Source organism: Propithecus coquereli, unplaced genomic scaffold (genome assembly GCF_000956105.1).
Source record: "Propithecus coquereli isolate 6110/MARCELLA unplaced genomic scaffold, Pcoq_1.0 Scaffold66, whole genome shotgun sequence".
NCBI lineage: Eukaryota > Metazoa > Chordata > Mammalia > Primates > Indriidae > Propithecus > Propithecus coquereli.
The window spans coordinates 82,910-110,141 of record NW_012152618.1 but is presented as its reverse complement, the minus strand read 5'-3'; the positions used below and the strand labels follow the sequence as shown (position 1 = coordinate 110,141).

At 41.0% G+C, this 27,232-nt stretch overlaps 1 protein-coding gene across 2 annotated transcripts in view; it reads left to right on the top strand.

Annotated features, from left to right (window-relative positions):
- The window catches only part of CHRM3 (cholinergic receptor, muscarinic 3), a 305,806-nt gene extending 282,104 nt beyond the window's left edge, over positions 1-23,702 (top strand). For both annotated transcript variants that reach the window (XM_012660182.1, XM_012660183.1), the window contains one exon: positions 21,515-23,702. In XM_012660182.1, coding sequence (XP_012515636.1) covers positions 21,534-23,306 — 1,773 coding nt within the window. In that variant the 5' untranslated portion in view covers positions 21,515-21,533 and the 3' untranslated portion in view covers positions 23,307-23,702. The remainder of the gene's footprint in view (positions 1-21,514) is intronic.
- The last annotated feature ends 3,530 nt before the right edge of the window (positions 23,703-27,232 follow it).

Below are 27,232 nucleotides of genomic sequence, written 5' to 3'. Positions count from 1 at the left end.
GTCCCTTGGCTTCCATAAACGTCTCCCCCTCCCCAGTCATAACAACAACTGGACATACGTAGGGTGAAACCTGTTTCTGAGGACCACGAAAATATAAATGATAATTTCAAACATCTGCTTGTTGCTATTAATTTATATGACATTTCAGAAGAAGAAACAGCAGTAATCCTAGTTTTCGTCTGAAGAGGCTGAAGAGGTAAGATATTCAGTAAGAAAGACAGCAGGCAAGTGCCAAATAAAAGAACACAACCCCGAACCGGAAGGGAGTTAGTGCCAGTTGCCAAAGCTGCCACCAACTAACTGACCTAACAAGAGAAAGTGGAAGAGGGGAAAAGAAAAAGAAAGGAAAAGAAATGAAAGAAATGGGGAAAGAATAAAAGAAAATGGCCCATTGACTGGGGCTCCAACCACAAATATATCTGGGTAATCATGAATTGCCTCACCCTGTTCTCAATCAAATTTTCACCAAAGCTTCCCATGTCCTAAATCAATTAGAAGAAATCCACATCTCCGGATTGTACCTTCATTTTCCCAGAATGCTTTCCCAAGCCAGTGACTTGGAACTCACACTCAGCCCTCTGCTTCCCAGGCCCTTTGAAAAGGATTTAAAGTGAGTTGTTTGAGCTCAAGTTTCACCAATAGAAGAAAACTTGTCAACACAGAAACTGCCCCCACCACACACACACACCCCACGATTTCAACAGTTTTATGGTTCTTCCCCTGCAGGGCATCAGAAGAACAAGACCATTAGTGAAGTGCTAGATCAACATAAGCACTCAGGGAATTGGAAACACAGAGTTCTACAAACTTACAGCTGGAGAACAACTCACTCCCTTCGACATACTCATTTACCCATGAGAACACTGAGGCATACAGAGAACAATTACTTGCCCCAAATCATATGCTAATTAATAGCAGAGCCACTTCCGTGTGCAGGTGATTGTTACTTGTTGTTTTGCTTTATTTGCTTTTATCTTGTTCTGAATGAAGAGGTTTCCTAGTGATACTAGTATTAATAACAATGATCATTTAACATTTAGTGGGTCCTTCCTATGTTCCAGACATTATTTAAAATATATATATTAATTCTTTTAATCCCAGGACAATCCTATGAGGTAGGTGCTAATATCGTCTCCACTTTACCCCTTAGGTACAGAGAGATATACACAGGGAGAGGTAGAGAGATATAGAAACTTGCCTGAGGTCTTGGACATCTCTATTCATGCAAATTTAGGAAAAAGTGAGAAGGGCACAATCGCTAACTGACATGGGAGCAAGAAAAAGGCAAATTTGAAGGAAAATCTAGTCCGTGTTAAATTATAACCTGAAATGTACATATCTTTAGGATATCATATATGTCTCCTACTACAAGGCCATGTGACCTAGCGTTTTGTCACAGGCTGTGAGCTGCTAGAAAGCAGTGTCCCTGCAGCCCCTGTTGTAGGACACACCGGCTACCAAAGCACATAGTAAGTGTTCAGTAAACCTGTGGAGAATCTGAAATTTACATTGAGTGTGATTTATACTCCGGGAGACTCCTCAGCTCAGGGCCTACTCTTTGCAGAGAAAGGATTCTGTCTGTCTTCGAGATGATTTGAGGACATTTGGTCCACTAGGTTAAGAGATACATACCCTAGTGTCTTCCTCCGTGTGGGATATTTTCTTTATGTTTCAGGAAATCTGCCTGTTTCCACCCACTCTAGTCTAGGTTCTTTTGTCGCATAAAATTGACAACATTTTATCCACCACTCTGTGGGATAAATAAATACCCCTGCTGCTTGACTCATCATTGCAAAGTATAAAACAAAGTTTTGTTTTCTTTTTTCCAAGAAACAACACATCTCTCTGCCATGGTGTTCTTCCACCGCTTAGTCCTCCGGTCACCTCATTAGAGCTCCTCCTCACATTACTTGAAATAGGGGCCCGCAATTTACACACTCTTTAACTCCAACTGTGTACCTCGTTTATTTCTTTTGCAGGGACACGATTAGTTCCATTCACTTTTTTGAAGTTTTCCCTACTAGAATGCACTCTTTTCATTTGCCGTGTTCATTCCAAAAGCTAACACAGGGCCTGGCACATTTACATTATCTACTTAGCAAAATACTCTCTATGTGCTGAGCATTCTAATTGCTTTCTTAACTTATTTAATCCTACTTCCCAACCCCACATCCGGTACTCTTAGGACTTTGTGTTTTACAGATGAGGAAACTGAGGCATGGAGAGATTAAGTAACTTTTGTGCCCAAAGGCACAAAACTAGTATTTTCGGATTCACACAGTCTAGTGCTGGATTTGTCTTCAGCCATTACTTTGAACAAATGCGTACATAATCAATTCTTATTTGTTGAACATATGAATAAATGAAAGAAATGTAAATGTAAGTGAAGGGGCTTAAGAATGAAATGTCTGCTGTCTACGGTTTCACTTCTGACATCCGTATTTGTCCCACCTCTAATCTTTTGATCTTTTTGTGAAGTATTATTGAAAGTGTATCTCTCCTCTGAAAATGTTTCTAAGGCAATTAAAAAACACACTGACCTGGAGTTCCAAAGGAAATCTAGTAATACTGACTACATGAAAAGGAACCCCAGCAAACACCCACAGACATCAGCTCTAGTTTGGTAACAGTTCTGTTCGTAAGAGGACAGCCAAACTTGCATGTTTTATGTTATGCTGACTGTCGTGGTCAGCAAAAAGATAGGTCCAATTTTTGTCATGTATATGACAGTCACGTAGGATAGTTGTTCTCAAACTTTAGCATGCACCTGGAAGGAAGACTTATTAAAACACAGCTATCTGAGCCTCACCCTCTGAATTTCAGATAAGGAGATCTGGAGTGGGGTCCAAGGATTGGAATGTCTAACAAGTAACCAGATGCTGATTGATGCTGGGGTTCCAGGAACCATATTTGGAGAACCACTGATCTAGAAAACTCCTATCAGTCAAGTATTAATATGTAGTGATCTTATTAAATTGGTTGGCTTATTGACAGTGATTTGGGATCATTCTTATACCCTGAGAGCAGAATCTCTACCGGTTTTTGTGCTAAAGCCCTCAGTATGTTTTTTGCAGCAGATAAGTTTATTTCACGACAACTTTGGTGCCAAACAATGACTTTCTGTGATATATACTCCTGCAACCCATTGTGTCTTAATCAAACAGGGCACCCCTGCTCAGTGCTTTCCATAAACATTGACTAAGCTATTAATCCTCCCTAAACTCAACACCTGCAATAGCTTTCCGCTTAAAGGCCCCATGGGGAATCTTTAGGTCCCTATTAGGCCACTCTAATGGAGTGAAAGGTGACCCTAAGTTAAATAGCTAATGATCCAAGTGCACTGGGTTAACATTTTTCTAGGTCACTCTCCTTGTCGGATCTGTCAAATGGAAACTAACCTCTCCGACTCCTCACTAGCTTGTTGAGGGGATGCTGATGAAAATGCTCTTGGAGCTATTTCTAAATGGTCTTGTAGCTATGTGCTTCTAAATGAACAATCAAATTTTGTTAAAATATTTAGTACCACATAAGCTGCTCCCCTAATTTCTAAGTGACTTTGTTATTTCAAGGCAGCGGAAGTCATGCAATGGTAATATTTTTGAGAAAGCAAGGAAGATAAGAATGATTCCTGATGCTTATTGAGGTAGAGCCTGAGCCCTGATTTTATTTTCTCTCATCTCCAAACCCTGGTGAACCGAGAGAGGAAAGTATTTGGTTGCCATCGTGGGCAGCACAAAAGCAGATCTTGAGCCATGGGTGGCCAGCAGCAGTGCTAAAGACCAGTGATATTACTTTCAGTTTTGTACACTGAGGGTTTCCAACCCTGATGGATATGTATTCTAATTTAAAATATCACAGGGAAGAAAAAAATAGATGTTCCCATGGAAACATTTTCTGAGGGCCAACTCTTCTGTCTTATTATCATACCTTATTTAAATATTTCCTGGAATCAATTTAAACTTAATTCCTCTATGTGTCTTCTATTTTCAGTGGCCATGGGTAGCATAACATCTGGTCAGAGGTTTTCTTTAAATAGATTGTATAATTGTAGGCAGACCCATCGATTTCCAAATGTCTGCCTATGCTTGCAATAGTTGCAAATCTAATATGTGCAAATTCCATTAGCATTCATTTCCAGATCTCTAATTAAGAATTTTTAAGTTGACTGAACTTAACATTCCTTCAGGAATCGCAGTAGACACCTGCCTGCCGCTGGATGTGGTGCCATTTGTCACGGCGTATGCTGATTGTATTCCAGCCGGGTTCCGAAGAGCATTACTGGGCTTCTATGCGAGCTACCTTGTGCCAGATACACGAGAACAACCTCCCATAAACTTTCCTTTGACTTGTGATTTTATCAGAGTGACCTCTTCTTCCTTATTGTTTTCCATTCCCCCCCAAATTCACAGTTCACTGATGTCCCCTGTGTTTACAGAAGGGCTCCTTTACTTTAGGCTGTGCGTTGACACCAGCTTGCCAGCACAGAGAATCTACTCTTCTCTTTTTTCTTATTTACCTCTTTTTCGAATGTGATAGTTTGATGGCACACAGTGGTAACTCATGGGTTCTGAACAATTTTAAAAGCTAATTATACCTTCAAAACCTAATTTGTTGTAATACAGGACACCTGGGCAAGTTGAATTTCCTTTCTTGTAGCATCAGAATTTCCAGAATTTTATTTGCATCTGTTTGTTGAGATGTTTTTGAAGAGAATTCCATTACTTCTAAGTGTATGAATGCACATATCTTTAGTTAGTGATACAGTATACAGAATTTTTTAAGCTCTCAATATCTCAACCATAACTAGTTCATCTAGATTTGTATTGAAATCAGAAGATTTACTCTGAAGCTAATGAAGCTAAAACTTCAAGTCCCCTCACAGGAGCCCCTGAAGAAGAGGGGAATGATGGCATCTTATATTCATAATTTTGTATTTATTTTATTAATACTAAAGGGGAGAACAGCAAAATTATATAAGCTTCAGTCTCCGTCTGTATCTGGCCCTGATTGGAATGTATTGAAATATAAATTTTATAAATGGCTCTTTTGGTCATAGCCTGTTTTTGCAGTTTGAAAGGGTTACTTGTTGAGGTGGTGGTCTTGATGGTCATTGTGGTGTTTATCTCTGGAGACAAATGCATTCTGACACCAACACTCATATGTCAGTAAGAATAGCAACCGAAAAATAGACTGATACAGCAGGGTCATATAGCGTTCCATCAGTTTTGATGCTATTGCCGGTGCCTTCACAGAGAAGCCAAGGAATGTGTTCATTGGCCTCCCTGAACCATTAAGCTTCATCAATAGCTTTCCACTCTAGGTTTGCTAATTTGCTAGAGTCAGGGGAAGGAATGCAGTGATCTTTATGTTGCTTCCTCTACCATGTAAAGCCTGCTCAGAGGACTCCATTTGCCTCAGTTTTTGGCTCGTACCAATGGCCTGTGCAGACTGGTGCAAGCCGGCTAAGCCAGCAATGGACAACAGGGAGGTACTTTGTCATTTCCATAGTAGGCTGATAGCTATAAGCTGATCTATTCAATGTTTTTGGTGATTCAAGGGAGGTGGTGTTTCAGCCAGTCAGTCCTGGGCTGCTACATCTGGGCTGGGATGGGCTGAGCCTGGGGCTTAGGACCCTCGTCATGGGTACAGTGTACACTAGTGGGGTGACAGGCACACTAAAAGCCCAGACTTCACCACTATGCAAGATATACATGTAATGGAATTCAACTTGTATGCCTAAATCTATTGAAATAAAAGAAAAAGAGATTTAACCAATTCTAAATGCCAGTATAATGATGGTGGTGAGAGAAAGACAACCCCTACCTTGTGGAGTAAAAATTTAAATTTAGGAAGAGCCTTTAGTGTTTCATTCTCTTATGATAGATTTCTTGATTTATCTATCAGAGAGTAAAGAGGAATCAAATCTGTACTGATTCTAGAACTGGCAATGCATGAACAAAACAATAATCACGTGGTTAATTCCAACTACAAGAGGACCTCACTATAATGGAGGTTAAAGAAATGGGGGTATGTTTTAGTGAAGAGTTGAGTTTTAGAGTCTCACATACACAGCCCTGTCCCAGCCCTGCTACCTAGCTAGTCAAATGTCCCTTGTGTAAGTTTCTTCGTAACCCCTCTGAGACTCAGTTTTCTCATACATAAAATATTGAGAATAATATCTGCCTTGGAGAGTTATAAGGATTTAATCTATATATATATATATATATGCCATATATTGAGTGGCACACAGTAGGCACCCAATATATGGTGGGCAGTACCAACTATCATAGAGTTGCTTACAGCATGGGTGATACTGTGCTTCCTGCAGTATAACAATTCCACAATATACACAGCACTGCACATGGTGCAGTGCAACCTCCAGTATTAATACAACAGGGCACATGAAATCTCCAACTAGCATCATAAAGACTTTAAAAATCATTTGCATCTGGGAGTTGGCAATTGCAAAAAAGAATTCCTTCCATGAAGGTTGGCCACTCCTTTGTGACATATTAATTCTATAAAGTATTTGATACATGTTATCATCAGTATGATACAGTTAATAATAATATTTACCATAGAGACTTTATCCCATATCAGCCACTGAATTATGCACTGTTTGTATAATATCCCCACAAAGAGAAAGACAAGCCTTAGAGGGTCATCTGCCCAGGTAACCTGGGTGTACACTGACAGTTTGCAGTCAGGTGTATCTGGCTCCAAATCAGACACTTGCTGCCTGCATACACATATGCGCCCATTCCTTGCTCTCAGGGAGCGTGGAGGCAGGTGGGGAGACATGATACATCCAAACTTATCAGGGCAAGAGACCTTCTATGCCAAGATCCCTGTGCACAGGCCAGGAAGCAATGCTGTACTGCCCCAAGGAGGTGCAATTTAATGGGGTCTTCTAAAAATATTTCCAGGCACCAAACCTCAATATTTAACCTGCAGTTATTTTTTGTTTGTTTTTATTCATAAGCCTCATTATAATTTCTTTTTTTATATCTGAATAAATGTTTCTATTTGCATTGATTTCAAACGTTTGGTATTTAATTTTTTTTCAATCATATTCCTTTCATGTTTTAGAATAAGGATTCATACTGTTTTGTTCGACTGGTTCAATTTTATTCCTCTACCTCTTTGTTTTCTTAATCCCATAGAGCCAGAATTAATAGTGACATGAGCTTTAGTTTCCATTTGCTTTCAGGAAATTCAAAACAAGAGATCATTGTTTTCTACTATTTAATTAAATAGTCTGTGCCAAAATATACATTTTGTTATTATTTTATTTTGATTCTCACAGTTTCTGTACTCATTTCAATTTCACAGGTAGGTGGTCCTTTCAGTAAAATAATCATCTTCTATACTTGCGTATCAAATTTAAAGAATTTAATAAGCATTTTATGTTTAAATTAAAATCTGCAAATGCCCTTGGAGTTTAGCGTTGTAAGAAAAGAATTGTTTAAGCTCCTGATCCATCTTCTACTTCATCAAAATCCTTTCATGCTTATTCATTTATTTGATTTTCTACACAGTTTTGTGATAGGAACCAGATAGTTGATGACTCTCTCCTCTAAACACTGGTAAAATGAGACATGGGGCTTTAACTTTTTACTAAAGTTGTACTAGAACTTGGGGAGGAAAATGGATCTAGAAACCAGCTATTTTTTTTTTTTTTTTTTTTGAAATATCTTGGAGATTTGTATTGGCTTCACTGGTGCTGAGCTCTGCAACATTTTACTCAAAAGAGAGTCTTCGGCAAACACAGTGTCTTATGCACTTTCCTGCCCTGGAAATTCTATTTTAGCCAAGGACATAACGTGCCAATTTCTGAATCCTGGACAATCCCTCTTTATATTTTGAGTTCTTTTTAAAGTGCGTGTGACACATAGCTTTATTTGCACTGAATGGGAAAGGTGTCCACAATATATCGTTTAATGAAAAAAAAAAAAGCAAGCTATTAACACATTGGGTGGCTGGGAGTAAAATTTTGGGTCAGACTTCCCTGGTTCAAAACTTAACTCCACTTTCTAAGAGCTGTGTCACACTGGCCCAGTTACTGAACCTCTCTGTGCCACCATTTTCTCATCTGGTGATTAAATAATTGATTCAACTCACAGGATTGTGTTGTACACACAGTGAACAGTGCCTGGCACATAATGAGTGCTTAAAAACACATATATAATTCTGTAGAAGAACAAATTTTGGGAGAACATATCCATTCATCTAACAAATATTTACTTGTTAAGTAAACTGTTGGCAGTGATTACCTCTAGCACATGGGAATGAGAGAGACAAGAGCAAGAGGACTGAGTTTCTGCCTTAGAAGCTTGGGTATTGTTTGAACATTTTGCTTGTTCATGACTGATCTGCTTACTATGGCAGAGGTTAGGAGCAGACTTGGAAGCCAGCCTCCCTCTGCATTGACGACCAGCCATGTGACTTGGGACAAGTCTTTAAACCACCTAGTGCATCGATTCTTCACACTTAAAGTGGAAATCAGAACAGTCCCAACCTCATATGGTTGTTGTGAGAATTAAATGAGCCAATACCTGCATATCACTTAGAAACACCCCAGGCTCCTTGACGCACAGATGTGACCCATAGCAGTAGCAGTAGCAATAATAGAAAAAAGAGTAGGGTCAGAACCTGCAATGCCCTGAGGTCACCATGATATTTGTCTTTAGAATCATAAAAAAAAAAAAAAAAAGAATTTAGGAAGCATATCCGTGAAAAGACAATAGAAATTCAAATAAAATTGTGGCATCTTGTTTTCATTTCCATAGTTTCCTGTCCTTCCCACAATAGTTTTTAATACCTTAGCCATTGTATACAATTCTTTGTTGAGTATCTCATCCCGTCTATCCTATTCCTGGGGAGGCTTTTCCACTTTGTATCATCTCCTCCTCCCTTTCTCCCTCTTCTTCTGCAGTCGAATTCAATCTGATCTTCAGAGAATTTTTTGACCTCGCCTGATTAAAAGGAATCCCAAATTACTATCTTTTTCTGGCCCGATTTGCTTTTCTAAGAAAAATCGAATATTATTAATAAAACTGTATGCATCAAATATAGATCCACTAAATATTTTATCTACAAGGAGCCGCTTTATTTTAATTATAGTTAGGGATTCTGAGATAGATTTGAAAATTAAGAAAAGAAAAAAATGAACAAATCTTTTGATACTGTCCTCAAGAGATTGACAGCCTAAAAGTAAAATAAAAATGCGTATCACAGGAAGGGATATTTCAAAAACTTAAGCAGGGAACAGCATAGGTGCAGATGGAGACCTTGTCATGGCCACCTTGCTGATGTGTCCTAGGGACCTCAGCTATGGGTGTGTGCAGGAGGCTAAAGAGAAGACTCGCATTTATAAAGCACCTCCTGACAGTTGCGTCAGGGGCTTTATCTATTATCTTGTGGAATCGTTTAACGACCGTACAGTATTATTCTTAATTTTTCTGGTATGGACACTGAGGATCTCAGAGCTTTAGTAACTAGCCAGAAATCCTACAGCTCCTAAATGCTGAGCCAGGACTCAGACTCAGGCTGTCTGGCAACTCGCGTGACCTTGCAGTACCTTCGCATATGTGACAAGTATTAACTGGGTGCTGTTGAGAATAAACTCAGAGGCCGCAAAGAGAGATTACAAGGTCATTCTGTATTAAGTGATGTTCGTTTTCCCCAGAAAATTCTAGCTGCCTCGTGTCCATGACCAGACTGATATTTGAAGAGGTGACGTGTTTATCTGAGAACTCACCTCTCTTTCTCTGCACTGCGAGAGGCTGAACCACCCAGGTTCACCTCCTTCCTGTTCTGAAAAATGAATCCTGCTGAATTTCTTTTCTTTTCTTGGGCCAGTCCCATCCAAACGCCACCATATTTGAAGTGGTTTTGAGGAAGCCTCAAGTTAGGTTCTCAGCCTTCCCTACATTGGCCTCTCAGCCCCCAGCCTCTGATGCTCCATCCCTTCAAATTACCGCCCATCAGACGCAGCCTCCATTCCTGCCTTTATCTTGACTTTTGCCTTCTGTTACTGGTTCTCCCATCCAAAGTGTAACTAGGTTACTCTCCACAGAGGCAGAGTGGAGGCAATAGTGCCGGGTCTGAGATAAAAAGAAGTTGTGCTAGGTCTCAAGGGAAAACACTGAGTAGAAGATGGAACGCTCAAGATCAGGGGTCTGTGGCGTCCTGGGAGAGACAAAGGCAAATGCCCTGTGCTGTAATAGGAAAACCATCGGTGCGTCAGGAGCACTGGAGAGTGAACTGGGCGTAGGTTCTTCCCTGTTGGGAATTCGGTGCTTTCTCTTTACTGCTCGGCAGCTTGGGATCTTGTTCTTCAAGACTCACAAAAGATCCCTGTCTTTGCCACCTCCGTACCAACTCAGACAAAGCTAATTAGCCACACTTGCTCCCTCTACTGCGATTATTTTATTTAGTTGACAGTGTCACCAACAAGTGGTTCCTCCAGGGCAAGCACCGTACCCCCAGTCTCAGGCCTGCAGCGGGCAATCAACCATTGTTGCTGTCTGAAATAACAGTGGAAGAGCTGAACGCGTGAATGTGAGGTTCGTCCTTGGGATGGTGGAGAGTGTCATTTCCAGAGAACTTAAGTGGGAGCTGATTCTTGAAGACACGTCGAGTTTGCCCCGTTTATAAGTACCAGGACATTTCCCAGACTTTACTGACAAACAGAATGCTACCACATGTTTCTGGATCTCTGTTTGTCTCTCTTTACGCCCGGGTTTCCCAACAGTGACACTATGCGACACTTGGTCTTAGCCAAGAGGCTGAGAACTGATTCATACTCAGCCCTGTGGACATCCTGGGCAGAATGATATTTCGCAGGGAGCCGTGCTGTGCGTTGTGGATGTTTGCCCGCTTTCCTAGCATCTACCCACTAGATGCTACCAGCACATTCTCCCCAAGTCGTGACAAGAGAAATGGCTCCAGACATCGCCAAATATCCCCCAGGGGCAGAGCCACCCTGGGTTGTAACCACTGCTTTATACGCTACAAATGTTAGTTCTTGTTAAGCATGAAAAAGGCCATTCTCTGAAATCAACCAATCATAGAAAATTATTAAATTGATTTTTACCATTTTTGAGAAACTACTATGGACCAGGCTATATTGGGTGCTTTATACAATTTCCATCTAATCCTCAAGTATTATAATCCCCATTTTATAGATGAGGAAGCAAGATCAGAGTGCTAAGGCGATTCGCCCATGTGGCAGAATCGGGCACGTTTCCTGACCCTAATGGGCCATGGCAGGGCCTGTTAGCTGTTTAATACAAGCCTCCCACTTCACTTCTACACTCCTTGCAAACATTGTAGCTACACGTATGAATTGGGGCGTGCTAATAGGCTGAAGTTTGAAAGGAAATCAGATGTGTGGAACATGTCCAGGCATAAAAATAAATACTCCAATAAATATGGACCTTGGAAAAAATCATCACGAGTCTAACTTAAATCAATCATAAAAGCGTAAATATTAAGCCGAAGAACTTTCTTCACCAGGTGTCCTTTCGGTACATAAACTGACATCTTAGAAATATTTAGTCCAAATGACTGTTTTCACTAGAAGATTTTTAATCAGAATTATTTCCACAGTTGCATTAGCTAGACTGGTGCTTTAAAAGCATCCTTCTTTATGCTCCATTACAAAAGCACAGCATTCAAAACAAATAAAATAGATACATCTTCTGAATGTTGAATAAGTAAGAAGTAAATCTTAGATCATAAAGATTTGCAGGAGAACAGACTCCAGCTGGACTCCTTCCTCTTCCTCTCAGAAAAGAATAACTCTAGAGACAAGGGCGTCTGTCCCTTTCTGGGTAAAGGTGTCTTACTAATGTTTAAAAAGAACTCTCTCTCTCTCTTTTTTTTTTCTCTTCATGCCATTTCTCTACAAATTCTAATAACAAAAGGTTTTAGGTTTGAGAATGCTAATGCACATAAACATCAGTCCAATTTGGATTTTCGTTTTTGAGGTAAAACCATGTTATTTCAGCAGCAACAGCTACGCATAAGCAGTACTGATACAAGTCCTTTTCCAAGCATCCTGCATTTTTGTTGTCAAATCAAATAAAAAACACATGAAAGGCAGCAACCAAGGGAGGCAGTATGATACATCCATTTTTAAAAAACAAACTTTCTCCTTTTTAAATGGAATTTTATTCCGGTTTTGGCATTCGAAAATGTTTTTTTGTTCACAAGAGCCATTGCTCCATATTAGGTAACATCTCTCCCTCTTGCAACTTGAAACGAATACCCAAGAGCTAAGTTCACAAGTTTGATTCCCTTTAAAGACACGTTTGATGGCAAAGCTTTGTTGACTTTTGTTTGATATCCTCCGTGGACCGCATGACTGAACTAAGCTGAAGTTCCTGGTCACCGGCTTGGGAAACACGCTGCTGCTTTGACGCCTGTCAGCAGAGAGGTTGTTCTGTGAGACTGTGTTATCATCTAGTGGCCGGCCGTGGTATTTTCATTCACCCGGACCGAGATAGCTTTGGGAAAAGTCATTTTAACTGTTGAATGCTGTGATGAATTATGATAGAAAACAGAGCCCTGAAAAATGATGCGTACTAGATTCCGAATAGGGGAGAAGCACTAAATAGTGGGTCTTAGGAAAAATTATTGTTGCAGACTGCAAAGATATTTTGGGGGTTTTTCCCTGGTCATGAATACAAATACGATAATGATAGAGGTAGAATTAACTTAGACTTCTAGAAAGATTTACACATATTTAATCAGGTCAGGAGGTTTAAAAATTGAGAGCCCTCAATTCTTTTTCCTGAAGATATACTGCCAGGATGGTTTAGAGGAAATAAAATGTGTCCATCTCCTTAGAATTCACTATAACCAAGGTGCCTCACATATATATTGGCCTTTTCTGTTTCTCTGAGCAATTTCACATGTATTTTTATGTTGGATCTTTACATAATTTTTTAATTTTAAAAAGTTACCTATATATTTTACAGATTTATAACCACAGAGTTTTTTTTTTTTTTTCTGTAACCAAGAGGAAGGTGGTAAATATCCCAGAACTAATCTTCAATTTCTCCTAAACTCAGTGCTTCCAAATTCTTTGTTTTTGTTCCACATTTTTTTTATTTCACCCTCTTCTTTTAAATTTAATAAAAGATGACAAAATATCTGCTGCAGTGGCTTTCAAACATTGTTAAGCATGAAATACATTGCACGTCCATCACAACTATATACATAAAAATAAATGTGAGTCAGGCAAAATTCTAGTGAAACAACATTTATTGTCATTATGTGGTATGTATTCTGATATGTCCTATTGAATTTAATTTATATTCTTTTTTTTAATCCTTGTATTGGCCCACTAGTTGCTGTCTTGCATTTTGAACTTAGAGGATCTATTTGTATGTGCTGCGCAATGTAATGAAGCGGGAATGGTCTGAAAAAAATACACCGTGCTCAGAGATGAAATTGAGAACCCACCGATACCTACGCACAGATGTAACTAACCCACATGGAAGGATAGGGCCATCTTCCCAGAATCCCCGAGTGCCCTCAGAGGCGCTCAAGTTACCCACTGGCAGGAGCATGCTCGGTTTCTTGCCTGCGGTCTGGCACCTGGAACCCTCCAATAGCGATGTCCCAAATGCCCCACCAACCCAATGCGGGGGGAGCTCCAGCAACCTGCTGGATCCCAGACCACACTCTTTGCCCTCACTCTGGCGATATCCCGACAACTCCTGCCTGGGATTATTTATAAAAAGCTAAGGTCAGGAGGCTGGCAGGGGTCTCTATTCCCCCCTCCTGCTTCTTCCTAAGCATGGAAAGGAAAGGCTCCCGTAGATCTCCTCACTAAAATAATTCAGTTCAATGAGCGCCGACCATGAACTCCCTTGACTCAAAAATACAAGTCCCAGAATACAAGCTATTGAGTCAGAATGAGGGAAGAGCATGAAGCACAGAAATGAAACTCATCTCAGGCAAAGCACCCTAAGTTGAGGGCTCTTGGCTCAGATTTATCATTGTTTCGTTTGGGTCTCACCCAGAACCCCTGATTCTTAGGAAGGTACATATTACTTATGAAATAATAAATGGACCCACAGTAGGACATGAGGTGACTTTCATTTCTAGTAAATATTTTTAGATATTCTTTTTCTGAAGTCCACATGACTTGCCGATCCATCAGTTTCTCCCGTGTCATCCTGTGTACCAGTGAGTCCCAAATTGCTGGGCCTTCCAGAGAGTGGTCCTCTTAATGAAAGGATTCTGGCGCAGCGGCGCAGGAGACAGGGAGGAGGTCAGAAGAAATGGCTTAGGTCCAGGTACCTGAAGGAAGGTCGGGGTGCGTGGGAGGGATCTTGTTTCCGGGCCACATGGGAACACTCTCTTCCTCAATAAAGCTGGGTACAGCCTTGACATGAGTAGGGCGGGAGAACCAGGAATGCACCTCACCTGGGCTGTGGGGACAAGACACAGTGCTCTCTGCAGGGGCACAGCAGCTGGTGCCCATCCCCTCTGGGGAATGAGAGGGAAGAAAGGCCCCCCTGCAGCAGTGAGGGCAGAAAACCCAGGACCTAGAGCGGAACCGGGATTTATTGTGTGCGAGATGATATATTAGGCATTTCCATACAAAGTGTGTATAATATTTTCAATCCATCATATTCAGGTGAGCAAGATCAGGAATTTTATTTTTATATAATTTAAGTTAAAGCTGCATTTTGAGGCCCCATGCTGCATAACAAGTCACCACAGACTTAGCAGTTTACAACAAAGAGGCCCGTTCAGGGTCTCGCAAAGCTGAAATCAAGGTGTCAGCCCAGCTGAGTTCTCTGATGGCGAGACTCAGGAAGAATCCATTTCTAAGCGCGTTCATGTTGTTGGAGCTTTGGTCACCGTGCGCCAGTGAAGTATGAGCAGCTGTCACCTCTGGGCACCACACAGAAAGGGCGTGAGGCACAGATCTCCTTTGAGTCTTGCAACACCAGTATTATTCAACTCATTTTTTCTCCCAGCCTGTCCCCATTTAAAAGCAACACCAGCATGAAGGGCGAGGTTCCAAGCCCTTCTTGGAATCTAACCCCCTTTAACTCTCTTCTCCACTTCCCTCTGACTTCGGTAACTTTGGGATTTTTTTTTTTCATTTGGAACATTAGAGATTAAGCCGAAGTCCTCTTTGTCCATCATCTCAAACCTAATCATCTTCTTCTTCCTAAATGTCACTGCTAATATACAATTTTCCTGTATCTTTTGATCCTTTCATATTTAATTACATGAGTAGAAAAAAATCTAAAGATATATACTATCTTTTGTATATCAGAGAGACACTATTGTTGTGTGTATTGTATTGTTACCTAAATTATATCACATTATATGCATCATCCCACAGTGTGCTTTTCTTACTCAACAATATATTTTTAGAATTTTCTAAGTTAATACATATATATCAAGTTGATTGCATTTATTGGCTGCATAGTATTCCCTTTTATGTATGGCCATATTTCTTGTCCATTTCAAATTGGTGGTCTTTCACATTTCCCTGGTTTTTTTTGTTTTGTTTTGTTTTTTTGTTTTTGAGACAGAGACTCACTCTGTTGCGTGGGCTAGAGTGCCGTGATATCAGCCTAGCTCACAGCAACCTCAAAACTCCTGGGCTCAAGCAATCCTTCTGCCTCAGCCTCCCGAGTAGCTGGGACTACAGGCATGCACCACCATGCCCAGCTAATTTTTTTCTATTTTTAGCTGCCTAGCTATTTTTTTTTTTTTCTATTTTTAGTAGAGACAGGGGTCTTGCTCTTGCTCAGTCTGGTCTCCAACTCTGAGCTGAAGCAGTCCTCCTGCCTTGGCCTCCCAGAGTGCTAAGATTACAGGCATGAGCCACCGCACCCAGCCTCATTTCTTTCATTTTTGTCATAACAACAAGTGTTTCAAGTAAACATCATTGTGCATGTCTCTTTGTGTACTTATATATGCGATAGTTTCTAGAGGGTAGATGCCTAGCAGTTACGTTGCTAATTCAGTGTTAATTGATACTGTCAAATGTAGTAGTTGCATCAGTTTATTTCATCTGGGTGGGACAAGGGGAGATCTTTCTTATTTGTCTAGTGATTAGGTCCATATATCATTCACTGATGTTCAGAAGACCTAGTGTTTGCAGTTCAAAAGACCTTACCTTTAAAGCCCTTCTCTCTACCAGATTATTTAAAGTCAGTCTACCTCAAAACCAAAAATTGAGCACACACAGGTTTCTTTCTCCCTGCATCTCTGCAGTAACAACACAACCCTGAGGATACGAGAAGTTGGCATTGGGAGAAAGGAGGGGATGTCCTTTAATACTTCAGAATATTAGCCTTCCATACCATAACGTTCTTACCCTTGCCATAACCCACAGAGTAGGTGGTAGAATTCAATTTTTATAGATTAAAAATATGTGGTCTCAAGGTAGTCAGGCAATTTGCTAAGTGTATACACCTTCTGGGCCAACCCAGAACTCAAACCCAAATCAGCCAGGCTCCAAAGACCATGGCTTTCCAACTATGCTTTGCTGACATCTAATGAAAAATTATCAGTGATGATGAGAACATCATATTTATTATTATAAGTGGTATTAATGTATCTCATTCCATCATAGCATCAGATTAGTACCCACAATTTCCTAGACATTTCTGTCTTCATAGACACAAGTCATACTGGGTTTTAGTAATGTGCCTTGCTCATATTGATAATTTCGGCTTCTCATTCAAAAGGTTTTCTTTTCCTCAAAGATATGTTCACCTACCACTTATTCACTTATTTCTTGTTGCTTTCACATATGCAGTTATTAGAAGGAAACTCAAGTGTAGTCATCAGGAGTGCCATGGTTATTAACTATTAACTTATTAACTTTTTTCCTTTGGATGTTGTATCACACAGGTAAGCAAGTGACTCAGGTCATTCCCTTTAATGGTTCTTTTATAGCTTTAAACTTTTTGCTCTGCCCATAATCTGCATCCATTATATGACAAAAAAGAAGAGAACATTTTAAAAATAGGCAAAAACACATTTCCAGGATTTTCAAAAGGGTATTAGATATTGAATTAGTGTTGAATTTTAAGAAGAATAATGGCCATTGGTAGATATGCCAGAAAATACAGGTCAAAGATCACCTGCCTGACAGTTGGTGATACAAAGTTTTCTAATGATTAGGCAAGAAGCACCCAGACATGTATTTAATGAACATGACATAGACAGCCAGACTTACCTACGGGTATCTTTCCTCAATTCTGGTTTCTTTTATTCTGTATTCCAACAAAGCACAATTGGACTAGAAAACTGTTCATTTTGTGGTGCTCTAAAGACTCATAGGATGAAATGGACTAAGAATATTCACTTTAGGCTAATCTCAATTCTTGCTTATATTCTTAGATAATATGGGTCAACTGAGCAAATTGAGTTGCTATTAAATTCGTACAAACATAATGTGATTATTCACAGGGAGCAATTTGGTATTGACTAAATAACTTTGTGCCTTTTAAAATATTTTATTCATGTCACATCTCTCATCTAGGGGTGAGTTCATGGAGGGCAAAGGCTGTGTCTTATAGAATTCCACAGCACCAATCATCTTAATCCAGAGCTGGCAGTGAGCATGTGTGGATGTTGGCAATGCCAGAATATGTTAATCAAGACCCTTCCAGTTGCAGATGACAGAAACTGTCTCAGGTAGCCCAGGCAACAAAGGAAATTTGTTGGCTCACATAACCAGCAAGGTCAAGGAGATGGTGTTGCCCTCAGGAGTGGCTAGATCCAGGTTTCAAAGGACATTATCTTCATATTATCTCTGTTTCCTACATTCCTTCCCATCTCTTTCCTTCCCTATGTCTTTCCTCTGTGTTTGCTTACTTCTCAGTTACAAAGCTCAATGACCAGCACCTAGTAATCCCAAATATAAAAGAATTACTTTCTTTCTTTCCAGCATCCACATCGATTCTCCAATTGACCCTCCTGCTTGAGTCTTCTTCAAGTCCATTACTATGGCAGAGTTATCAGGACCACGTAATTGATGTCTATCCCAAAATACATACTATGGCTGATAGGCAATTTCTAAAAGGACAGCTGGAGGAAAGACAGATAACAGACACCCACTGCATGACCTTGGCAAGCAAAAAAGACGAGAGAGACAGAGAGAGAGAGAGAGAGAAAGAGAGAGAGGACAGATATGAAGCATGGGATTATTGGGCATTATATTTATAATAAAATCAGCATGGCATAAGACCTGAAAATGAGGCCACAGAACATGATCATTTCCAATGGGACATGAAAGCAAAGACGTAGAAAGTATTTGAATGGCTAAGAGTTTTAAAAGGTGCTGTAGAAGTTTCTGTGAGATTCAGAAGGCTAGGGTGGCAAAGGGAGAACTGCACAAAGGCCAGCAACACCACCCAAGCAGCGGACCAGGAAAACTCAGCTGCTATGTCCAGGAATTTTGGGGGTGAAAGAGACATTGGTGAGGGAAAGGCTGTTCAGAGAGTATGTAAGAATTGAGCACGGGTCTGGGGCCGGAAAACAAGAAATGTGTGAATAAGGGTAATCTAAAGAGAACCAAAGTGTCACTGATCAGCATGTGGGGTGGAGGACCTTCAAGAGGCAGCCTAGATGCCCGGTAGACCAGCAGTAGTAGTAGTTATTAACCTCAGAGACGGGGCGTTGTCCTCAGCAGCCTGTTCTTGTCCACCTACGCAGTTGCAGGCGTGCTGGGGAGATAACACGGCAAACACCCAGGATCTCAGCGGAGAGAGAGCAAGCAGACAGATCTTCTATATACGCACCTTGGAAGAAACCATAAATGTAATCGAGTGCACCAAACGGCGTGTGATACTTCCCAAACACAGACATCCCTCAGCGAGGGGGAGCAGAGATAAGAATGATTTGACATCACCTAATTAAACTCGGAGAAGTAAAAAGAAGTAAAGGAGAAAAAACTCACCAGTTCCCTAAAATCAGAAATTAGTGCAGTGTAGGAGATTTCATCTATGGAAAAACAGTGATAGATTATACAGAATTATTTAAACTATTCTCTGCAATCTAGTATTCTATTAGAATATTTAGACTGTTTCCAATTTTGTATTATTTCAAAGAGTACTGAAGTGACTATAGACACGTGTATGTATATATGTACATGTGAGCGTGTTTATGTCTAACTGTGTAGGTATCACATATATACATACCATACACACACAGGGCCAGACAGCTCCTGAGATCATGGATTTGGGCATTTTTTATTTTTTACAGATACTGCCAAGTTGCCTTTCAAATGATTGACCAATTTACACTGCAACCCCAAAACCATGGAAATTAATTACCCTCACACTATTGTTAACACTGGATGTATCAGATCGTTTGCATTTTTTGCCAGTCTTTTAGGTGGCAAAGGATATCTCATTCATTTTTAAATGCACATCAATTCCACTTTAATGATTCTGAGCCAGTTAGGAGGGGCTAGTTCTTCCGGACACTGGAAGGAGCTGCTGGATAGGCAGGATAACATCACAGTTACACATGGCGGCTGTGGGCTCCGAATGTCTGGGTGTGACTCTCTATGTCCCCCCGACCCCTCTTCATTAGCTCAAGTACTTGAACAAATTACTTAACTCTCTGTGTCATCCTTTCCTATAAAATGTGATTATTGTAAGGATTAAATGAGATCATGTATATGATACAATGTGTACCACATAGTAAATGTCCAATAAATATTTTCTATTGACATTTATTATTGCACTAAATTTGGCTCTGAGCATCCTGACAGCCAAAGCAAAGTGAGTTCATTGTTCAATAAAAAGGATAATAAGATACGAATGGTAGATACTTACATAGCACTTACCATGTGCCAGGCCCTCTTCTAAGGTACTTTATGTATCTTAAAACATGTTGATGAGAAACAAGGCTTCTTTGATCACTTATGATTGAATTCTGGGAGGAATTTATCAACAATTTATTCCATTTTGCAGAAAACTATCATTCCCATTTTTCAATAAGAAAACTGGGATTCAGAGAAGTTAAACAATATCCAAGACCCCACCTCCAGGAAGTGTTCAAACTCAGATTGGAACTGAGCCCTTTTGACTCTACATTCTTTTCCACTATACCAGAAAGCCTTTCCAAAAGTCTCTGTTGAATCTGACTGCACTCCTTTGAGGGATACCCTGAGATACCCTGGGCATGCAGTACCACAAGGCTTGACTTTAGGACTCTTGTGATGCCCATGCATATATATATATTTATTTGTAAGAGTTTACAGTTGAGGACTTTTTTTTTTAGAGCCAGGGTCTCACTCTGTTAGCCAGGCTTCAGTGCAGTGGCACAATCATAGCTCAGTGCAGCCTTGAACTGCTGGGCTTAAGCGATCCTCCTGCCTCAGCCTCCCAAGTAGCAGGGACTACAAGCATGAGCCGTCACACCTGGCCAAGTTGAAGACTTTTTTAACCAAGAGCATAAACACAACACAATTGTACCTAACAGATTTTGGCTATGATGATCAAACTTCGAATTAATAAAATGACACTCATTGAGGAATGATTTACTGGATCTAGTCCACAGCCATTGGTGGTGTGAGAATTCCTGAGCCAGTGGTGTCCCAGTACAGCCCTGGAGGTTCTGAGAGGATGGTACAGGTCACAACCAAGGCTGGCTACACCACCATGGGGGTCTTCCTGGTGACACCTTAATTGTAATGGTTCTTAGTTGTTTATATACTTTGGTAGCAAGTGTCTGAAAACACTAATTGCAACTTTGCAACAATTTACACGTGTTATGTGCTAAAATACTTTTTCATTATTGGAGTTAAAACATCTAAATACTAGAAATATTCAAAACTGGTTTGGTCCATTCAAAACATTCTGGTAAAAGTTCTTCCTCATGTTATCAAGCAGAAGATACCTGCCTTGTAGGCAGTCATGTTACCGATTGTTATAAGGAATGACATATTACTTTTCCAATACATGTTTTAAATATAATGTGAATTGATTTATACTTATTTTCTCCCTTTGTCTGGGTTGGCATTGCTCATTCCAGGGAGGCTTAAATGGCTTGTATCACCTTAAAATTATTTACATCTAAAGCCTTGGATAGGTAAATGCTCAGGTGGATAAATGCAAATAAATCAAGTCAATTTATCAAGTGGCAGGATGATAAAGCTATGTTGAGTAAGTGTCATGTAAGCATCTAATATTTTTCCCCTTTACAAAAGAAGAGAAGTAAGGGCGATTTTGTTTGATAACAGCACTACGTGGAATATATTTAGAAATGTGGAGAAGAGCACAATGTTCAATGCATGCCACTGACTAATTATACTGTCTCGAACAAGTCGATCTGTGCCTGCCCTAGAGTCCTCCCTTTTAAAATAAGAGAATGAATGTAATAACGTTTGGCTTCTTTGAGATTTAGCATTCTATAATAGGTCTTCCATGTCTTTTAATATATGCAACACCAAGAACAAACGAATGAAGGCAGAATGTTGCTAACTCCATCTTTTCTCTCTTTTTTTCTCCAGACTATGTCAGAGAGTCACAATGACCTTGCACAATAACAGTACAACCTCGCCTTTGTTTCCAAACATCAGCTCTTCCTGGCTACACGGCCCCTCTGATCCAGGGCTGCCCCCAGGGACAGTCACTCATTTTGGCAGCTACAACGATTCTCTAGCAGCTGGGAATTTCTCCTCTCCAAATGGAACCACTGATGACCCTCTGGGAGGTCATACCATCTGGCAAGTGGTCTTTATCGCATTCTTAACGGGCATCCTGGCCTTGGTGACCATCATTGGCAACATCCTAGTAATAGTATCATTTAAGGTCAACAAGCAGCTGAAGACAGTCAACAACTACTTCCTCTTAAGCCTGGCTTGTGCCGATCTGATTATAGGTGTCATTTCAATGAATCTGTTTACGACCTACATCATCATGAATCGGTGGGCTCTAGGGAACTTGGCCTGTGACCTCTGGCTTTCCATTGACTATGTGGCCAGCAATGCCTCGGTCATGAACCTTCTGGTCATTAGCTTTGACAGGTACTTTTCCATCACGAGGCCTCTCACCTACCGAGCCAAACGAACAACAAAGAGAGCCGGTGTGATGATCGGTCTGGCTTGGGTCATCTCCTTTGTCCTTTGGGCTCCTGCCATCCTGTTCTGGCAGTACTTTGTGGGGAAGAGAACTGTGCCCCCCGGGGAGTGTTTCATTCAGTTCCTCAGCGAGCCCACCATTACCTTTGGCACGGCCATTGCTGCTTTTTATATGCCTGTCACCATTATGACTATTTTGTACTGGAGGATCTATAAGGAAACTGAAAAACGTACCAAAGAGCTTGCTGGCCTGCAAGCCTCTGGGACAGAAGCAGAGGCAGAAAACTTTGTCCACCCCACAGGCAGTTCTCGAAGCTGCAGCAGTTACGAACTTCAACAGCAAAGCGTGAAACGCTCATCCAGAAGGAAGTACGGCCGCTGCCACTTCTGGTTCACAACTAAGAGCTGGAAGCCCAGCGCTGAGCAGATGGACCAAGACCACAGCAGCAGTGACAGCTGGAACAACAACGATGCTGCTGCCTCCCTGGAAAACTCCGCCTCCTCCGACGAGGAGGACATTGGCTCGGAGACAAGAGCCATCTATTCGATTGTGCTCAAGCTTCCAGGGCACAGCACCATCCTCAACTCCACCAAACTGCCCTCCTCAGACAACCTGCAGGTGCCCGAGGAAGAGCTGGGGATGGTGGACTTGGAGAGGAAAGCCAGTAAGCTGCAGGCCCAGAAAAGCATGGACGATGGAGGCGGTTTTCCAAAAAGCTTCTCCAAGCTTCCTATCCAGCTAGAGTCAGCCGTGGACGCAGCCAAGACTTCCGACATCAACTCCTCAGTGGGTAAGACCACGGCCACTCTACCTCTGTCCTTCAAGGAAGCCACTCTGGCCAAGAGGTTTGCTCTGAAGACCAGAAGTCAGATCACTAAGCGGAAAAGGATGTCCCTCATCAAGGAGAAGAAAGCAGCCCAGACCCTCAGCGCCATCTTGCTTGCCTTCATCATCACCTGGACCCCCTACAACATCATGGTTCTGGTGAACACCTTTTGTGACAGCTGCATACCCAAAACCTATTGGAATCTGGGCTACTGGCTGTGCTACATCAACAGCACCGTGAACCCCGTGTGCTATGCCCTGTGCAACAAAACATTCAGAACCACTTTCAAGATGCTGCTGCTTTGCCAGTGTGACAAAAAAAAGAGGCGCAAGCAGCAGTACCAGCAAAGACAGTCGGTCATTTTTCACAAGCGCGTGCCGGAGCAGGCCTTGTAGAATGAAGTTTTATCCATAGCAGTGACAAAACGCACACATCAACCCACAAACCTTAGGAGGAGGAGGAGGAGGAGGAGGAAGGTGAGGGTGGGGGTGATTCCTGGTGATGATAAAAATGTTTTTTATCACCCAGATTTGAAAGAAGCTGCCTGTTTACTGATCCATTGAATAAACCCATTTTAATATAAACAGTCAAATACCAATTCAGCAAAAAAAAAAGCATACTACTGAATATAAAGAAATATATTCTGAAATAGACTTTAAGTGTTTTTTTTCTTAAAGAAGAAAAAAATATTGCTTCACAGCAATTATACACCCAAATTGATTAGCCTGGGTCTTTTAATTCCCATTAGCTTTGGAATCTCAGATGAGCGTAGCTGGCCCAGGTGCCACGTTCTTCCCGAGGATCCCAAAATTGTGGATCCAGACCCCACGTGCAACACAGCAGGCTAGCGAATCTGCGGTTCTGAAATTATTTCATACCTTGCAAAGCTGAATCTTCTTGTCCCAATAGAGCTTCCTGTCTTCTCTTTGGTGTGTTTGTTAAACTCTATTTGTGGACTTGATTCTTGATTCTTGCAAAGTATTGTTTTGTGCAGTTCAAGTTTCGTACAAATAAAAATACATAAGTATATATATATGTGTGAGTTCTGCACGCACACACACACTGTATATAATATAACGGGAAACACTGAACTGGCCAATTACTCCTGCAATAGACACTTTCAGTACTTTGGTAACTGAAGTTCTCTAGGATCCTAACACAACCTAAAAGTGAAATATGCCCAGTTTGATGGTTTTGAAACTGGAGCTGTTTTCCACAAACCACCCTTGAAGAATATTGCGTAGAGAACAGCCAGGCCTTCCCGGCAGGTCTGTGCAGAGTAGACAAGCTAGTGAGTCAGTCGAGCACCCTGGCTTGGCCAGATTTCGAGTGTCAGCAGTCTCCTTTGTTGACATCTCTCTCAACAGAGCTAAATCAGGGCCCCTCTGAGCTCAAAGAATGAGCCACACCCACATGGTTGAATTTAATCATCCAGATCTGAATGTGTCAAAACAAAATTTCTGCCATCTAAACTGCTTGAAACTCAATAGTAGTGTCACCTTTGAATGTCTTACACAGCAATACATATATATATATATATATATATATATATATATATATATATATATATATGGCAAAGCAAAAAGAATTGGGAGGAAGAATGAAGGAGAACAGTGCATTCAATTCTTTCTACCTGACACCTTCTAAAAGAAAATAGGGCTTACACCTTTGTTACTTGGCTATGGCCAGTGTTTTCTGGTGATCGTTGCATAACCTTTTCCCAGGAATAGGGCAAGAGTTTAGGAAGTTACGTTATATGTCCTCTAAAGAGAGAATGACACTTTGAAAGGAAATGCTTCAAATTGATTTCCTTACATTTTGCAAAACTAGTTTTGCATTATCTTTTGAATTGACCAAAACGTTCAATGTTTTATTTGGGGGAGGGGATGGGGAGCTGTCGTCGTTGTCGTCGTTGTTGCTGCTGTAGTTGTTGGGGTTCCTTCTTTTCCTTTTGCTGGGGCTGTGTGGGGAGAGGGAGGGGAGGGAGGTGGGAGGGCTGTGCAGAAATCTTCCCTTTGTACAGGACATCCGTGTTGTGAACCCAGAGCTGGGGTAGAAGCTGCTTTTGTATTCAGTGTGGGGTGGTGTTTACAAACGACTTTGACAACAGTGGAAGTGTACTCAGTTGTGTCTGTGTATCTGAACTATTTAATTTCGTGTTATGTTTATATGAAGAAATATTTATGGATACTTCACCAAGTGTTTATTTAATGTTGATAAATGTTACTCTGCAGTCTTCAGCCGTGGTGTCCTTTGAAAGTGATTCTTGAAAGCCCACTTGAGCGATGAATAGAATATATTGAGCTTTCATGTGGCTTAAGAAGAAAAATGTCATCCTGTTGGCATCAGCAAGTATCTAACTCTAGGTAATAAAAAGGCAACTGTCACTTCAACATAAATGTTTAAAACCACTCTTTAGTCACTCCTGATCGGAACTGAACACAGCAACCCTCCACCATTGTGTCTGAAATCATATTACAAGGGGGAAAAAAAAACAAATCAGCAAAATTGTAAGAATCATTTTTTTTGGCCCACATTCAACCAAAGAACAAGGGGAAACACAGACTATTTTCTAACATGTATAGCAAACCACAGAATGTTGTATTATCCACCTGTGAAACGTCTAGTGAGCAACTGCATCTATATTTTATTACTCAAGTTGGCCTGGCACTAATAAATGTGTGAATGCTTATTCAAGTGTCCCAGTACTTCAGTAATTCCCATGCTTTTGGAAACTCTCATCCTGTCTCTCTCCCAAAAGGGCTGTTTCCTGTATTAAAAAAAAAAAAAAAAAAAAAAAACTAGAGAGAATTAAATTTGAGAAAAGGAGCAACCCTGAACTTTGGCCGAACTTCGAGGGTTAACTACAGTTCTACTTAAACGCGATTGTGTCCTGATCCTTGTCCTTCTATGATGCTAACATTGGCAGAAAAGAAACAAATCCAAGACTCCAGGTCTCCTGTTTTTGCTACTGGTTTTATTATAGAATTGTTTTTAAGCCTCTTACGGATGAAAGCTGCTTTTAAATACTGTCTCCTGAATGTTTATGGAAAGGTATGTCCAAATCTTGGGTTGTTTTCAGAGAAGGAAAACAAGCGAAATAGATTCTTTTGAATATGAAGAATTTTGAAGTTATAATTGAAGATGTTGTGAGTGTTTATAACTGGACATTAGTTACACATGCATTTCTCAAAGGGCTTGTCATTAGAGGAGATAGTCAGCATTTACATAAGATTAAGATGTCTTTATCCCCAAACTGAGAATCAAATTATCTCATAGCATATGAATGAGGTTTGCAGAGATTTCAGCATTATCCACTTTAATTGAAAGAAGAAAATGATCAAGCCTAAAATAAGCCACACGTAGAGAGCGTCTCTGTCTCTCTGTCTCTCTGTCACATGCACACACATCTCTGCTCTCCAGGCCTTGCCAGACAGTTAGGAGAAGTGAGCTGTCTGGTCATCTGCTCCCCTCAACTTTGCTCTCTGTTGCCCATCACCTCCCTGTGGCCTCTCTGCTCATTTTCCCTCTAATCCTAATCACTCTTTGCCTCTTAAGCCCAGCCTTGACTCTCTACATAGGTTCCATTTTTAATATAGTATATATAATAACTGTAGACTCTGACAGAAAAAAAAAAAGTCATACACATTCGCTGCCGCAGTGGCTAAAGATCTGGAAGGCGAATCAGCTTTCTCTGTCAAACTTCCTGTGCCGCACATGGGCAGGTCCCGCAGCTCTGCAAAGGGACGGGGCCCCTCTGTACATCGAGGGAGAGAAGCGGGAGGCAGAGCTCTGCTGTGAGGTTGGCAGCTTCAGCTCTGCCTCAAGGAGGGACATGGTGCAGAGGGCTGAGGCAGACTGTAGTGAGACGGGGGAGGGGCCCAGGGGTCACTGAGGGAGTCCTGTACCCTCTGGGTAGGGACGATTCAAAGACGGGGACATACTACTGAGAAAGCGGACACTCTGCCGCTAGAAGCTTCCGAGACCGAGTGAAAGAAGCACAGTATAATCATAGAAGCACTGAATTTGGTATGAGCAACCCTGGGCTCTTGGCCCAGCTCTGTCACTGTCTAGTAGCAGGTCCTCAGGCATATCTGTCCCTTAAACTTTCTGTGTTCCCTCCTCATACTCAAACTAAGCAACAACACCAAAGTATCTCTAATTTGCTTTCTGATAGCAAACAGGTGAAAATTGAGGTCACTAGCTACGACGATAAATGTAAAATGGTATATCTGGTGAATGCTTCAAAGTTTCCAATTTCATATGCCCATGAAGTTATTTTATTTACTATATTTTTTGACACAACAAAAATCTAAGGAAC